General features: G+C 35.6%; 1 protein-coding gene across 5 annotated transcripts in view; it reads right to left on the bottom strand.

Annotated features, from left to right (window-relative positions):
• CACNA2D1 (calcium voltage-gated channel auxiliary subunit alpha2delta 1) overlaps positions 1-18,319 on the bottom strand; it is a 501,299-nt gene that overhangs the window by 85,639 nt on the left and 397,341 nt on the right. For all 5 annotated transcript variants that reach the window (XR_013172125.1, XM_077151905.1, XM_077151925.1 and 2 more), the window contains exons 11-12: positions 6,207-6,365; positions 1,217-1,321 (exon numbers count right to left, since the gene is read on the bottom strand). Coding sequence is in view for 4 of the 5 variants with exons in the window: in XM_077151905.1 (XP_077008020.1) it covers positions 1,217-1,321; positions 6,207-6,365 (264 nt within the window). In the remaining variant the exon portion in view is untranslated. The remainder of the gene's footprint in view (positions 1-1,216; positions 1,322-6,206; positions 6,366-18,319) is intronic.

Raw genomic sequence — 18,319 nt, 5'->3', positions numbered from 1 at the left:
GTCATATGGATAACCAATTTGCTGAAGTATTAAAAATTGTGATTGAAGTTATATGGGTGTTTAAATTTTCAATTATTTGATAATTTTCAAATCACATATAGGAGTGTTTCCATGTTCCAAAAATTTGTATCAAAACTGCCCCCCCATTATTCATAATATTGCCTGCCAAATCATCTGAAAATATCATTTCATAATTCTCTCTCTTTTTTTTTAAATTCTCTAAGGACATATGAAATATTTCAGAGCTAGTCATGAACTATGCCTCTCTAAATTGTGGAAATTCCAATCAAAAGCAAAGGAAGGGTGGTGCGATGGTGGCTCAGTGCCAGAGTTCTTGCCTGCCATGCCGGAGACCCAGGTTTGATTCCTGGTGCCTGCCCCATGCAAAACAAAAAAAGGAAACTGGCATTTCTCACTATTTTTTTTTTTAGGGTGGATCGTTTAGCATTTTAAGAAACCTTGTTTAAGAATCATTGCACCCTTACAAAATGCAGAGTCAGTCATAAAATTGAAAGAAATGAATGGTAGTCCTGCTAGGAAAAATCACAGTTTAATAAAAGCTGATATTCTCCATACTGTCAGCTCAGCAAGTTCACAATATGGGTGAACTTTCCTACCAGTTGCATTACTACAATACTTTCCATTCCGGTAAAACAAATACTGAAACAAAGATGCTCCCGCTGATCTAAACAACCTTCATGGCCTATTGAAATAAGATATTTAAAAAGATGTTTTGCTTATCAAGGGATTTTTGCCTTCAATCTTTTATTGAAAGCAATCAGTTTTCAAATGAGGATGTGATTTGGTTGTTGTGAACTGTGGTTATTTGTGATTCTAAAAATTAATTATTAGGCTCAATAATAAGTGATACAATGAGTTTATCTCAGAAAAGTTGAAATTGTTCCTATTTTTCCTATTCTGTTCTGGTTTCTCTCTTCTTCTAACATTTTCTTATTTAGACTCTATGCCTAGGAATTGAGGAGGAAATCCACATTTCCAAGTTACTTTATTAAATAAATTAGTTACAGATGCTTAGAATCTCCTGAAGACTTAACAATTCTCTGTTTCCAGGCGTGGTTAGTAACCCATGATCCCTATTACTTTATAATTGGCACATTAATGTTTTTAACCACGAGTATCCTCACACTGCCCTGCCCATCAATAGCTCCTTAAAATCACTTACATCAAAATTAAAATACTATACATTTAAACTCACTTTTTTGTCTCTGTTGTATTTGGCAAATATTTCCTGAGCTCTCTCTTCTCCACCGTCCGTGAACAACATGATAATCTTATTGCAGTTGGCTCTGGAAACATTGTACTGTTAAAAAGACAAGGATACCCACATCGTTTGTAATAAAAGAGAGGAGACATACAGCAATATGAAAAGAGCATGAACAATTTCAAGTGATGAGTGAAATACCTGCTCCATAAGGGTATTCTAAGAATACCCTTTGGTTTCTGGAAAAGGCCAGACCTGCTCCCTCACGGGCCTCTATTCCCTCTGCCAGGAATGTCCATCCATACACATTAAATGTCTCTTTATCAGTGGGGCCCTTTCTGACAACTATGCTTTAGAAGGCAACTAGATTGCAACCTCCCTCCTTGGCTTTGGTTTTCTTCATAGCATATATCACTCAATGTAGTATATATTTATTTGTCTACTGTTGGCTCTCTCCTATAGAATTTAAGCTCCATAAGGCCAGGTAATTTTGTCTTTTTTGTAAGTGCTTTTTCCTGTGCTGCTTTGAAACTGTTATATACCCTAGAAAAGCCATGCTCTTTTAATCCAACCTTGTGGGTGCAGACTTATTGTGGGTGTGACCTCTTGCTTATTTGAAGATGGACTATGTCCATTCAAGGGTGGTTTTGGTTAGTTCACTGGAGCCCTTAAAGAGCTCATAGAGAGAAAGAGAGCTCAGAGCCAACACACAGAACAGAGAGATCAAGCCAAGAGGTGGATGTTTGGAGATGCTTGGAGACAGATAGAAGCTCAGAGAGGAGGCACTGGAACCAGGAGCTGAAAGTAATGAAACCTGTGAGAAAAAGGGCCAGCAGAAATTGCCATGTGTCTTCCCAAGTGACAGAAAACACCAGTCGCTATCAACCTTTATTGAGTAAAGTTATCCTCGTTGGTACCTTAATTTGGATATTTTCATGGCCTTAGAACTGTAAAATTGTAATCTAATAAATCCCCTTTGTTAAAAGCCAGTCTGTTTCTGGTATACTGCATTCTGGCATCATAAGCACTGATTTATAAAATGCAGCTTCTTTAGAACCATCAGTTCTATCGCTCAGCACTGTCCAATAGAAATATGATGCAAGCCCAACAGGTAATTTTACATTTTTCTAACTGCCACATTAAGAAAGAAAATACAAATATCTGAAATTAATTATAATGAATTTTACTTAGCCAGTAATCCAAATTATAATCAATACAACATGGACTCAATATAAAAAATTGAGATAACTTGTATTCTTTTTTCCCATAGTAAGTCTTCCGCATTCAGTGTGTAATTTATAGTTGCAACACATTTCAAATTCAGAGTAGATACATTTCACTTTTCAAGTGCCATGAACAAAGCCCTAGCCTTTAAATGACTTACGATATTTTAAAGAACGAATATTCCCCTGCAGTGTTCAAGATTATTGAAAATGAGAACTCTATTCTGTTTCTCCAAAAAAAAAAAAAGTAACTCCATTTCTGGCAATAAAAATTAATGAAGACAACATTTTGCTTTATTAATGAAAATATTTTATTCAATGGAATTTTATCCCATTGACTTAGCTATTAGAGCTCTGGCAAAAAAAAAAAGATCTTTTAATCAAGTATTATGAAAACACAAGCATTGACCTTAAATTCAGTTTGACATATTAAAGCACAATTCTCATCTTTGAATATGAACTATCTGAAATGTTGACTATACTAAAATTTACATAGTTCATCATCAAAATATTTTTGAGAAAAATGCCTGAAATCTGTTGATTAAAATTAATTTTTCTGATGGCTTATCTTGTTTCATCTTCATGTGTAAAATAGGCAAAATAATATATACCTAAAGGGTTGTTTTGTAAAAATGATAAAGAGAGTAAAAGTTTTGTAATAGACCATGGTTGTACTTTTTGAAATATGGGTATTATCATTATTATTGCATAAAAATATCACTGTAAGTTACACATTAGGCTGTACTAATCATTGGAACATTAGTGTAAATAAAATCATAATAATCTTTCCCAAGAGAGCCAGATATTAGGGCCCAAAGGCTAGGGGGGAATTTGGGAAAAATAAAAAATGCTTTGCTTTCGTTATGATTTCTCTTAGGAATAGCCTCCTTAGGACTTGTGGTAGAGCAAAGTATATCAAGGGAAATATTCAGTGGATTTGTAATTATCTGAGGAATCGCACAGCTACTACAATTATACACAGCTGGCTTATAACAAATTAAGCAAAGAAAAGAACTTGATTACTTCAATAAAAATACAATTAGTACAGTTGGTAATTTACTTTAATATGGTATTTCATAACATGCTTTGTCTGTTGTATCCCTTTATGGCTAAGGCACAGCACAGCATCCAGCAAATACAGACTTAATATTTTTTTGAAAAACTGCATTTTATATACTAGGCAATATTTTAGGCAATACTACCTGAATAAATTCAAATTTAAATCTAAGGTTTTTCTATGGGACTAAATAATATGATAATTTTATTTGACACTTGCATTCGTGGTCTAAAAGATAAATCTTGCAAGCACAAATATAAAATAGAGAATGACACTGCGTGATAAAAGAAGGCTAGCAGTAGGTTTGAAAGAAAAAAAATTGCTTCAGTTTTGAATAAGGTAGTCATAGCATTTGAGGAAATGACTTTACAATGAACAATTCAGTATACAAGGGAAGTGTGGAAGATGGAACATATGAGACTTTCTCAGGGAATAACTGAGAAGATATTAAAAATCATTTACAACTTTACAAAAGTAGTACGAGAAGCCAAAGGGGGTTAAATCATATTTTAGCAGTAACCAGTAACCAGCCTGGGAGTTAAAGTGCTTCTCTATTTAGACTGCTTCTGAAATGTGCATTAGGCTTAAGTCTCCTTATCATTTCACAAATAAAACCTGAACAGGACGGAATGCAGCGGAGCAAATTAACAATACTGAAAAAAATAAATAAAATGCCAAGACCTTAAAAACTCAATTACTGACTCAAGAATAAAGAAATATGTATTTAAAAATACACATCCCTTCACAAGAGGAAGAATATATCTCAATCTAATGATTAATTACACTTGAATTTCAAAGTTTGGAACTTTCATTTTTTTCCTAAAGAACACAGAACATCTAACAATGAACACATTCTATAGAAGATAATTTTCCCTGAAAACTGCAGTGTTGAAATTCTTTGCTGTCCTGACACTTCACTCACATATATCAGGTGTCTATTAAACATTACCACCTCAATCTCAACATGTCCAAAGCTGAGTTCTTCCTAATCTCACAGTCCCTCCATCTAGGTTGATGGTGCCGCCATCCACCTAATATTCCAATCCAGAGAACTTGGAACCCCCTTAGCACTCTTCTCAATAGCCCCTCCTGCCCCCAGGCAGATTCCATGCCACCCTCCTTAATACACCTCCTCGTCTACTCCCATACTCCCAGGGTCCCCACACTATGATAGCTTCCTAACTTAGAACAATCCTTAGATGATGCCACTCTCATACTACACATTTTTAGTTTGCTCCTAAATACTTCATGAACTGACAACCTTATGGCTTTCAATTTCCTTCGCTGCTCCTACATTGTTTGTGTCCCAGCCATATCAAACCATGCAATTCTTTAATGTGCTATGCTGTCTCATACTTTTATTTTCATTTGAAAAGACTTTCCCTTTCTCATCTACCTAGGTAGAATGTACTCATTCTTCAAAATCCCATTTTCAAGGAAATGCCACACTTCCCTGACCTTCTTTGGATGAATTGAGGTCCTCCTCTCTGCCACTCCTGCAAAAACTATCTGAAGATCCTCTAATGACACGATTGCCTGGTACTAGGAATGGTGATTAGTGTGTTATGCTGGCCTCCCAGCACCAGCACTGTGATTGTGCTCACTGGACACCATGAGGCACTCATTCGAAATTGGCTGCATGAAAAATGATGAACCAATCAGGCTTCTCAAAATCTCTTTAGTATATTCACTCAGAAAGCAACAAACTTTTGCAGAAAGTCAGCAAATTTGATAGTAATTATATGAGGTGACTCTGAACCAGACACATGCTAGTCATTAATTATAGTAATAACGACCATGCCTGTGACATTAACCAACAACCAGCACTCACATGTTTGTTATGTGCAACCATGTGTGTACAGTCCTGTCCACAGGCCTCTGACGAACATGCTAGGATGACCCCCATTGCGTAAGTGAGAAAACCAAGGTACCAAGAGGTTAGGCGACTTGCACATATTACACAGTTAATCCTCTGAGGCCATACTCTTAATCACAGTGATGATACTGCCTCATCAGTGGTTCCTGCTTCCAAGTAATTCAAAGTGAAATGGAAGGGGAGGTGACCATTTTGAAAATAGCCAGAGCTCAGTGTGAGATGCATTCTTTAACATGGGGTGGTAAGATCCCAATGGCCACATCTAACTGTAGTCAGAGATGGGTGGGTCAGTGGAATTTTTACTGAGGAAGAGAATCCAACTTTGGGACTTGTCTACCTGTTGTCCTTAATAGCTTCCATTTGAAACTTTCTGTAAATGTAGGGACAACATAAAGTTAAAGACCCAAGCTAGATGCTTACAACTAAAGTAGTTCCAGCAATCATTTGATAATTGAAAGTGCAAAGTTTACAGAAAAACCTATAGCAAGTGAGAATTGATCAAATACATGGCACTCTAAATATGTCAGTTAAGTTCAAAGAACTTATGAAAAATTTAATAATTACTTTATAATAGGTTTATAAACATAGTTTAAAATAAATGGTGGGGAAAAGCATCTAAAAAACAAAATCTACATATTGTAAACCTTTAGAATTTAATTTAAAATAAAAATAGCTAAAAGACTTTTTCAGCCTGGACACATCTGCTTCCTAAGTAATCGAAACGCAGCAGTGTTACCTAAACTTAAATAGCAGTAATTATCAGACCACTGAAATTCAGATTCTACAATTCAATATTGAAATAAAAAAGGGAGATGCATTGATACTTACATTAAGTAGCTGTTCAAAAGCAAAACTAAAGCCCTTCTTATAATCTGTGATTCCTTTGGCTGTGATATTGTTCACTGCATCTTTCAGCACTTTCTTATTTCTCACATTCGCTTGGACAAGGTGTTGAAAACAGCTTACGTCCTGGGCATTACTGTTAAACTAAAGAAGATAAAAAGTAAACATGTAGACAATCATTAAAATCAATCATAAAATTTCCATGGCAGCTGTGCTTTACTTCATCCAGTGCACCACTTTCTCTTTCAAAAGGAAAAGGCAAACAGATTGGTCACAAAAAGTAGCAGGGGTAATTTTCATCTAAGTCACTAATTACTATTGCAACTCTCAGCCTGTCACTTACAGTCCTGTAGCTTGGTTCCCGTGGTTGTAAAGTTGGGATTTGAGCTTGATGAAATCCCTTCCAGCTCAAAGTTAACAGGAATTTAGACAAACTTCAAAATAGATCCAGAATTCAGAATGCAGTTAGAAGTTGAGCATTTTATATGCCTCTGATAGGAAAGGCTGGGTGGAAAAATATTACACTGGATGACAGGAACGGAGCTTTTATGATTTTGACATCTGATGATACCTTACCTCTAAAATGGGGGATAACAAAGGAAACCAATCTAGAAGAATCAAGAACAACCTGGGGACTTTTAGAAATATGACTCTGAAGGTTATATGAAGAATGAAGGGGAAACATGAAGACAAAGCTAGCAGGCACTGCAGGTGGTTAGATGTTGCAAGTGATGAGGGTTGAACCACAGAAAGGCTAGGGGAGGTGAGGACAGGAGCTTCAAAGCTCCTGCCCCAAACTGAAAATTTAAGAGTGGCCACTGATGTTATCTCACCAACCCTAGGAAGAGTGTTCGCATAGTTCATTGGATAGCTCCTTAAAGATAAGAACAGGAGGAGTACTTCAATAATATCCAAGATACTGTGATGAGTGGGACCATTCCATCATAAATTAACTCTGTAATTTGTGTAAGTCACTCAGGCTCTCTGGACCTAACTGTTACATCTGTAAATTAGGAATAATAATAAACTTATTAGAGGACGTACTGGGTAAGATAAAATGTTGAAGATATTGTCAGATCAAAACCATATAATTAAATGATTTCAACAGGTGGGTCATAAGCCAAAATACGAATTTTATAAATATTACATATTCTTATAAATATAATACACCAGACTTTTTTTCTCTGAAGGTCACCGAAGCCTATTAATAAGATACAATGCACAATTCAACAATCTTTCAAGCAAGTATTTATTAGAAACTGATTTTATGCCAAGTGTAATGGTAGGTGATAGTTTCGTGTCTTCAGACATGAAACACACACACATACACAATATATATATGTAAGGAAATATGTAATCCTCACTATATGCTATGTACAAATACTAATCACTTACCCTTTCAAACGCCTAATGAGGTAGCTATTATTATTATTGCTCCCATTTTATCCATGAGGAAACTGAAGCACAGAGAAGTTAAATAACTTGACCATAGTCACACAGCTAATAAGTTACAGAGAGCCACGATTCAAACCAGCACTGCAGCAGGAGTCTATGCTCTTATCTACTCTGCCACACTGCGACCAGATATATTACAATAAATTATTATTAGTTCTATAAAACAAAATAATATGCTCAAGAAGATAATATCAAGGGAAAGGGTCCTAATTTGGGATGTGAGCAGTTTTGGGACAATTTCTCTGAGAAATGGCATTTTCTCTTATTCCAGAGAATTGTTTCAGAGAAGTAGATGACAGGTGAAGATTTCAGGCAATAAAACAATATGTGCAAAGGTCCTGATGTTGGGGGGGGGGGTTAAAAAAAGATTCTTTGAGAGACACAGGAATGAAGAGTTTGGCTTTATCACATGTGAGAACAAGTGGTATAAAATCAGTTTCAGGAACAAGGCTGGCACCAGGGTCATGTGGAGTCTAACAGAAATACTGAGGAATTGGGATTTTCTTCTCTGTGAAATGGGGATTCACTGAAAGATTTTAAGCTACATGGGAAAGAATTTAGAGTTTTAACAGATCACTCTGGCTAGGAAATGGACTTGAGAAATGGCACAGACTCTTCTGCCCGAATGCTAGTTTGAATCTTGTCTATTATTTATTAGCTGTGTGAGTCTGAGCAAAATTGAAATAGGGAGAGTGATTAGAAGGCACATCATGGCTTTGTTATTAGGAGATGGTCAGAAAAAGAGGGATTCAAGATATATTTTGGAAACAGAATCAATAGGACATGCTATTGGACTGAGTAAGCAGATGGGCAAGAGAGCAAGATATGCTGCTGGTCTAAATTTGACTATATCGTGTATATAATTCGTGACTGTGGGCAAATTATTTAAACTTTCTGTGCTTCAGTTTCCTCATGGATTAAAATGGAGACAATAATAGTACAAACAGTATAGGACATTTGAAAAGAGTAAATGAGGGAAAAAATGGGCAGTTTTCCATTGGACTTTGCAATATGAATACCACTGATGGTCTTACGAAGTAGGTCTCCACGGGGTGGGGGGGGGACCCCAAATGGAAGGTACTGAAGAGCAAAGGGATGGCAGGAGCTTGTGCAGAGGCAAATCTCCAAAGTCCCTTGGCCATGGAGCTGAGCAGAAGAACAGGGTGATAACTGGTAAAGAGGAACTGGGATTTCCAAAAGATTTTTCAAAGCTAGGGCTCAGTGGAACACAAGGGGATGGATAATGAAAGAGGAAGAGAATAAAGACGCACGAAACAGGGGATAGGTGAAAAACAAGGCTTTTTCAAAGGTGAAGAAGGATGGAATCCGGACAGCATGGAGAATGGTCCTTTAGGAAAATGCACATCCGCTCCCTTGTTGGGGGAAAACAACAGTGGAAGCTGGGCCCTGATGGAGGTGGAATGTAGATATGGTCAGAAGAGGACCAGTTACTGTCTGTGGCTTCTGCCTTCTCCAATGAACAACGAGGGGTGGCGATCAGGGAAAAGCACGGAAGGGGACGGAAGGTTTGAAGATGCAGATAAAAAAGGAAGCAAAATGTCCTTCACAGACAACGTGAGCCTTCCTCTATTTTTATTTTGAAACTCTACTTTCGGGTACATATAAGAGACAAGAAAGTTCTAATCCATTTATTTACTGTTAACTATAAATCTGATTGTTGAAAACTTTATGCCTTCAGATCCAAATGACCAGTTCTACTGCCCCTTTTAACTCTTCCATTCTCTGATAATTTGACTCATTCTTATAAGAATGTGAAAATTTCCCTTTATTAGTAAGTAAAAAATAGTTTGCCAACACATTAATAGTAAAATATCTGTCCTTAGAGATTTATTAGAAATGGGTACAGGAAATGTTATTAACTGATTTTGCTAAACCATGAATCATCATAAAGTTACAAGTTATGCCAAAAATGAGCACTGAATAATGTATTCCCCTGAGTCTTTCAGTTGGCCTTGACCTGCTTTTAACACAGAAAAGCAAAGAGTATCTCATTGTTACTTTAACACAACCTGATTAAACGTAAATTCAATTCATTAAATACAAATTCAGTGGTGTATAACAGAAATATTGCAATTACACTCACAGCAAAACTCATAAATAATGCAGAAAAAAAGGAATAACTCATAAATGTAGGTCTCTATTGTAAATCTAATTCCCTTAGGAGGTGATGAGAAATTTTTAAAACTTTAAATTCGATTACAGCATATTTCACAGATGTCTTAGACTCATCTGCTTTTAGAACAGTAAAACAAACAAACCACAGGTTTATTTCCATGAACTGAAATTGCAGTCTTTGATAATATGTGCCCAGATTTTAAGTTATAAGCCACACATTAAAAATCTGAGGGCAAAATCTTAATACTATAGCATTACAAAGCTTTGAAATTGTGTGTGATGAATTAAAAGATCTGTGGGGCCCTGCTTTTGGTATTTAAGAAAATAGATATTTTTTAAAGTATACATCTGGCTAACTCTGCAGTCAGTAACACAAACTAACATCACACTGATTCCTTTCCTGATCCCAGAAAATTCAGCAAAGTGAGTCCTTGTTGAGAGCTGCTCAGAAAAATCTTGGCTGGCTTGCTCACATTAGGGCTGGGGTTTAACATCAGCCCCAGGGTTAAAAATCACCGGGAACTTTGCATCTCTACCCCAGCACACTGACATTCTTTTATTTTCTCTTTCCATATACTCTATTCCTGCCTTTTCCTAGCTACACAGGTTGCTGCTTCTGCCTACGTTTCCACTCCTCTCCATTAGATTTTCCTACCTAGCTCGACAGGAGTTCCTCATGGGAGCATGTTACGACGTTCCTCAAGTAGGTAAAACAATCCTTAGTGTAAGCTCTCTTAAGTCTATGTATCTTTTACAGAAATACATCACAGTTACAATTGTACATTTCTTTGTCCAATGTCCTGAAAAATGGACCCTTTCATTGGAAGAGTGGTCAAAGAAAGCTCCAGGTGGTCAAAGAAAATGTCTGTCTCACCAATGCATCTTAGGTACTCTGGATATAATAGCTGTGCTGCAAATATTTGCTGAAGGAATACATGAATTTTCAATTTAACTCCTGGGATATGGAGTTCAAGTGTAAAATGTTAACCAATAATCAAACAATAGACCTGTAAGTTTAGAGACTGAACTTGTCTTTTAGCTCTGCAACACATGTTAAATATAAATATAAATACTCTGTCCATATTGATACTGTTAAAATAGTCAAATGAAAATGCATGCAGAACACGCGGCATAGAGTCTGGCACACGGTCGATGTTAAATAACTGCAACTATAATTATCTTTTTTTTCATTACTCTAGTAAAAAAATAGTATATGCAAGTAGTGAAATCAGAAAGGACTCAGGACAAGGATTCAGATAAATGTGTCAGTTTTCTTTTTTAATTTATTTATTAATTAAAAAAATAAAGAAACAAAACAACATACATAATCAGTAATTCACAATATCATCACTTAGTTGCATATTCATCATTTCTTAGAACATTTGCATTAATTCAGAAAAAGAAATAAAAAGACAATAGAAAAAGAAATAAAACGAACACAGGAAAGAAAAAAAAAAAAGATTATACCTACCATACCCCTTACACCTTGCTTTCATTGATCACTAGCATTTAAACTAAATTTATTTTAGCATTTGTTCCCCCTATTATTTATTTTTATTCCATATGTTCTACTCCTTTGTTGACAAGGTAGATAAAAGGAGCATCAGACACAAGGTTTTCACAATCACACAGTCACATTGTGACAGCTGTGTCATTATTCAATCATCCTCAAGAAACATGGCTACTGGAACACAGCTCTACATTTTCAGGCAGTTCCCTCCAGCCTCTCCATTACACCTTGATTAACAAGATGATATCTACTTGATGCATAAGAATAACCTCCAGGATAACCTCTCGACTCTGTTTGGAATCTCTCAGCCATTGACACTTTGTCTCATTTCCCTCTTCCCCCTTTTGGTGGAGAAGGTTTTCTCAATCCCTTGATGCTACATCTCAGCTCATTCCAAGATCTCTGTCCCACGTTGCCAGGAGGGTCCACACCCCTGGGAGTCACATCCCACGTAGAGAGGGGTAGGGTGGTGAGACTGCTCATTGTGTTGGCTGGAGAGAGGGGCCACATCTGAGCAACAAAAGGGTTCTCTTGTGGGGAACTCTTAGGCCTAAATTTTAAGTAGATTTGACCTATCCTTTTTTGGGATTAAGTTTCATATGAACAAACCCCAAGACTGGGGGCTCTGCCTATAGCTTTGGTTGTCCACACTGCTTGTGAGAATATCAAGAATTCAACTTGGGGAAGTTGAATTTCTCCCCGTTCTCATCACTCCCTGAAGAGGGCTTTGCAGATACTTTTCCACTCACTGATAGAGTCACTCTGGGATTCATCGGGGCATCGCTCTGGACAAACCAGCAAAATCTCATGTCCTACCTGAGATTCCAAGTACTTATGGCGTTCAAACTATCTACATAAGTTATATTAGGAAATGCACTAGTCAAAATACAAATTTTGTAACTAATAAACATTTTTTGCTTTAGTCTCACACAGAAGGTGACATTTTAAGATATTAATTACCACCTATTTTCAGTACCCTGCAATAATGACATTCCTTTGTTCTTCCTCATGCAAAAACATTTTTAAAATTGTACCTTGTACATTTCACTATTATTATACACTCTAGACATTCCTAGATTATACCATCTCAATCTTTAACATCTATCTTTCTTTCTGATTTCATTTATGTCCCCAGCCCTCCTCCCTCTATCATTCTCACATGTAGCTTCATTCAATGTTTCAACATAATTATATTACAATTAGGTAGTATTGTGCTGTCCATTTCTGAGTTTTTGTATCCAGTCCTTTTGCACAGTCTGTATCCCTTCAGCTCCAATTACCCAATATCTTACCCTATTTCTATCTCCTGATGGTCTCTGTTATGAACAAAATATTCCAAGTTTATTCACTAATGTCAGTTCATATCAATGAGACCATACGGTATTTGTCCTTTAGTTTTTGGCTTATCTCACTCAGCATAATGTTCTCAAGGTCCATCCATGTTGTTACATACTTCATAAGTTTATTCTGTCTTAAAGCTGCATAATATTCCATCGTATGCATATACCACAGTTTGTTTAGCCACCCGTCTGTTGATGGACATTTTGGCTGTTTCCATCTCCTTGCAATTGTAAATAATGCTGCTATAAACATTGGTGTGAAAATGTCCGTTTGTGTCTTTGCCCTTAAGTCCTTTGAGTAGATACCTAGCAATGGTATTGCTGGGTCATATGGCAATTCTATATTCAGCTTTGTGAGGAACCGCCAAACTGCCTTCCACAGTGGTTGCACCATTTGACAATCCTACCAACAGTGAATAAATGTGCCTCTTTCTCCACATCCTCTCCAGCACTTGTCATTTTCTGTTTTGTTGATAATGCCCATTCTGGTGGGTGTGAGATGATATCTCATTGTGGTTTTGATTTGCATTTCTCTAATGGCCAGGGACATTGAACATCTCCTCATGTGCCTTTTGGCCATTTGTATTTCCTCTTCTGAGAGTTGTCTGTTCAAGTCTTTTTCGCATTTTGTAATTGGATTGGCTGTCTTTTTGCTGTTGAGTTGAACAATCTCTTTATAAATTCTGGATACTAGACCTAAATGTGTCAGTTTTAGTGAACTTTAAATAAAGTTAACTAATGGGACTATACAAGTATCCCTCAAACAGTGACAGAAAAGTCTTTGGGAGAAACAACATCAGCCAGTTTCAATGCTTCCCAAAGGACCTTCCTATTAAGTTTCACGGCCAAGAACACAGGCCAAAATTAAAGACACTTTAGGCCCCAAATAAATTGAACTAATGTGAATGCTTGGTTTTGAAAATGGGGAGTCCATTTCTGTTCTGATTCCCTCTAATGAATAATAAATTATTTTATAAAATGTCTCTCATAGAGAGAACTCTGTGGCTCATTGCATTATCTTGGGACACAAATGATGAGATGGAGCATTGCTTTGATACACACCAAATCAAAAAAGCTTAACTTCCCGGAGAAAGCCCCTTGTCTAGGAATAGCAGTTGAAATGTACCTTCACTGAAGCAAAAAATCTTCCTCTGAGATGGTTAATGGGTTTGAGTAGTTTTCCACTGCAAACATTAGGAATTAGGGATAAGAGAAACTCCTAAGAGTGTTATTCTTGTAGAAAAAGAGAAGTGACCTGTTTAATCTTTTCCCATTCAGCTGGCCTTTTAAATTCCACCCTGCCACCTCACACCAGTTCTCCTGATCCATGGATATAAAGTCTGGTATAAAGGCAGACTTTATTTAGGATACTTTCTTACACTATTTAGTCATAAAACTTTTTTTTTTTTTTTGCATGGGCAGGTACCAGGAATCGAACCCGGGTCTCTGGTGTGGCAGGCAAGAACTCTGCCACTGAGCCACCGTGGCCCACCCTAGTCATAAAACATTTTTAAGGGGCAAAATAGATGTGATTTATAATCCCTTCATTTTGAAAACTGAGTAATATCTTAGAATACACTTCAATTTTCTCCTTTCTCTTCTTTTTGCATATAAAAGAAATACAGCACAAAATGGTGTGTCCCACAATGATCAGCCAAAACAAGAACTCAAATTTAGAATGCTCTGGAACATGGATATGTTTTAAAATTACAGAATATTAGTAAACTTCTTTACGCAATGTAAGTATAATAACATATAACATGTAAATTACATAAAGTGTAATTTATTTAAATTAACACCTTTAATTGAATAAACAATTAAAATAATAAGAAATGCTTATTTTAAGGCAACACAGTTGCAATTATGGTATCAGAAGTCATTCCCAAACGTGGCCACCAGATGGCGATGCAGGAAAATAAAAGGAAAGTGAACAATGGTGATCTTCCGAGTCTTGATCACGCTTAGGTTTCTATGCACAATAATCCTATCAAAACACTTCTAAAAATTTATTTAGATCCATCTATTTTCCATATGAAATTTGGAAACTAAATGATAAATAAAAAAATAAAAATTATTATTTCTAAAATCCAGAGAAAATAGCTGGATAAATAGCATTTATCCATACACATGTGAACATATTTCCATCTAAGAATGAGTTTGCTATTTTTGATCTATTGCCAAATTATTTTTCCAGTATTCCAAGTCAACTTAATGTAGGTGTGCCAATTTTGTTGCACCCTCAAAAACAAAGTTAATGAACACCTTTTTTTGTTTGCTGAATCGTAAGTAGCAGTAGTTCAATATTTTAATTATTTAAATTTCCTGGATGGCTATAGAAGTGGCATTTTTTCTTATGCATTAATTTTTATATGCTTTCATGAATATCAGTCCCTGTGTCATCGCCTAATTAGGGTAGGCAGTATTTTTTTAATATGATTCATAATTATATTTATCATACATGCTCACTTACTGTACGTCATACTTGTGAAAATATTGTCCAGTTTATTGTTCACTTTTCAATCAAATCTTCCACCCTTTTCATTCATTTATAATTTCTTAAAAGAATTTTATACTTTGACAATCTTTATCCATCCATCAGGTGAATATTTATTTATACTCTTTACTCAGGTTTCATGGTTTTATTGGTTTATTTTCCATTTTGGTGTTAAGTCACACTAGTATTTATTTTTCCCAATAGTATGAAATGACAATTAGATGAATCTATTTGTCTTTTCAAAACAGTCAATTCTCCCAGAACTCTTAATTGAGCAATCATTCATTCATGATGATATCTTCATAGGGTAAGATTTCAGATGCAGTTCCAGAATTTTTGGATACATTTCTAGAATCTACTTTACTTTTTCTGTTATTTCATTAATTTCTTACTTTTAAAAGTTTATAAATAAAATATTAGTTAATGTGTACCAGAATCATATGTTTCTGTTATTTCATTAATTTCTTACTTTTAAAAATTTATAATAAAATATTAGTTAATGTATACCAGAATCATATGTGTGTCCGGCTGAGTTTTTTCATAATATATGAAAACTTTATATACATTATTTCTTTTAACATACAACAAGCTTTGGAAGTTACCTATAAGCTTGGCTTTACTTGTTTTAACAAGGCTCCTACTGTACAGTAGAGGAAATGAGGCTTACAGTGTTAAGGAAGGTACTCAGGGTTAAATAACCAAGAGCAGATCTCAACCTCCTCCTAGCCTCAAAACCATGAGCCATTCAATTCCCATTGTTTAAACTGACTCATTGATTTGTATTTGTTTGAGCACCAAAGGGAATTAAAACACCCTGCCATGTTATTTTTTTCCCCCCAAATTTCTTCCTATTGATTTTTTGGTAATATTTTTTGCCAAATTAAAATGGCATTTACCAATAAACTGTGAAAACCTTACATCTTCACTATTGTCAGCTTTTCATTCCAGTTAGAATTACTTATTAATTCTTCATTTATTACCTGCATCTCCATTTCATGTCTTCTAAATATATTTCATTTTTTCTTTGCTCTTTTTTCATACAGAACCTAAAAATGTTATTAAAATTTTGCTTGGTAATTCAAGGTTTTGGTATTGTTATGAATGAGATATAAATTTATTTTATTAATTCCTGTCCAGGGAAAACCAGAAAGGGTTGCCTCCCTCCAATAATTAGCTTCTCTAACAGCATCACTAGACTTGATCACTCCATCCTCAATTGATGATGCTGTCACCAACGCTGGCTGCTGGTTTGTGGCTTCACTGGCCCATTGCATAAACACAGAAATATATTGATAAAGCATTTTCCACTCTTTAATTCAATTAAGAAAAACCAAGCCATAGTTCAGGCTCTGCCTCTAATAAGCAACATGATCAAAACTGACTCAATTGCCTGAGCCTCAGGTTTCCTTTACCCAAAATAAAGGGTTTTATCAGATCACTTGGAAAGTCCCTCAAGTTTTAAAATCATATCATTCTGATCTTATGGTTTCAACTATCAGAAAAAAATCCATAAGTGAAGAAGAATAATAAATCCAGTATATGTTTTATTAAGGAATAAAAATATTGGTAGAATTATGAAAACAAGGTCCATTTATGCTTGTAAATGTAATATATGAAAACTTAAAAAAAAGTTTTTTAAACAAATATTCCAATTAACATGAATCATAACATACAAAATTCAGTCTTTTTACCTCTATTGAAATGCTCAGTGCATTTTTATTAAGTCCCAAGTATCATTTTAAATACAATGAATCTATTTTTTGATGCAGAAAACATCTACAGCTCTCTAATATAGCTTTAGAAAAATTTCAGTCAATTGACTGAACTGTGCCATTCTTTTGCCTTACGTGCAATTTTCACTTAGTTTCTTCAATCATCTCTACTTACTTCTATGGTTTCTCAACCATCTTGTACATTTTTCAACTATCTTTTATGATTGCCACTGGACAACTCTGATTCCATAGCACTTGTGCAACCAAAATTATGGGTAGCTTTCTTTCCTACTCCATCTTTCTCGAGATGTCAGTGTTGCTTCTATTTACAAACACTTTTTTCTTTTTTCATAGCCCTGAGAATTTGAATGTCATCTCCTAAAGATTAAACCTTAATGAAATGACCAAATGATCACATCCTCTTCGATCCATTTCTTCTTACCAACACTGTGATGCAGAGCTTATCAATATGTTCAATATTTTTGTGAGACCTGAAGCAGATCAGTTTGGGGACATTTTTTCTACTTGAACAAGCAACAGTTACAGTGTGGTGGCAATCACTCAGTTTGCTTAAAGAACACAAAGAGAATGATAGACATATCTAACGAATTTGTAGAACAGAGATACTGCAGTACTGAAATTAAGAGTGAGGCTTACTCTAGCAATATAAAAACATAGAGATACTTATCCCTGACCGAACTCTGTTATAAAATTCTATGTAGCACTTTTTCTTTTTTCTTTTTAGCACTGTTAGAAATCAATTCAAGAAGAGCCACATTCCTTTTTTCAAAGACATTCATCCCTATGTGGTAAACTAATGTTTACTGAGTATTTAATAGGTGGTGTGAAATGTTCTCTGTGCAGAGACGTTTGACAGATAGGTCTCTGTTCCCAAAAGGGCATATATTCTTCGGCAAGCGAGAAGTGCAGGGACATAGAGAAGAGACAAATAACAAACACGTATACACGATGTGAGGTGGAGAGAAAAGCTATAAAGAAAAATGAAGTGGGGTAACATGGTAAAGAATAACTGAAATTAGACTGTTATTTGAGATAGTCAAGGATGGCCTCTTTGGTAGCGTTTGGGCAAAGACCTGAAAAAAGTGAGGGAAATAAGCATGCAGCTGTATAGGCTCAGAAGCAGAAAGACTCATCTAATAGTAAATACAGGTGATTTCTAATCTGTACATACCTATAATACAGGCATTTAACTAGAGACTTTTTAACATTACCAATGGTTTTTCCTTTTGCTTTTCTTTTTCTATAGTAGAGAAAATATGGGTTTACTGATCATGCATAAAATACAGGTTTCTATACATCACCTTACAACCAGCACTTTGCACTGATGTGGAACACTTGTTACACATGACGAAAGCACAATTCTATAGCTGGACTATTAATTAAAGCCCATAGTTTAACTTAAGGTTCATTGTGTAGTGCAGTTACATGGA

The sequence above is a fragment of the Tamandua tetradactyla genome, chromosome 1, assembly GCF_023851605.1.
Source record: "Tamandua tetradactyla isolate mTamTet1 chromosome 1, mTamTet1.pri, whole genome shotgun sequence".
Lineage (NCBI taxonomy): Eukaryota > Metazoa > Chordata > Mammalia > Pilosa > Myrmecophagidae > Tamandua > Tamandua tetradactyla.
The sequence above is the reverse complement of the archived record's forward strand: the minus strand, read 5'-3'. Positions and strand labels throughout refer to the sequence as shown.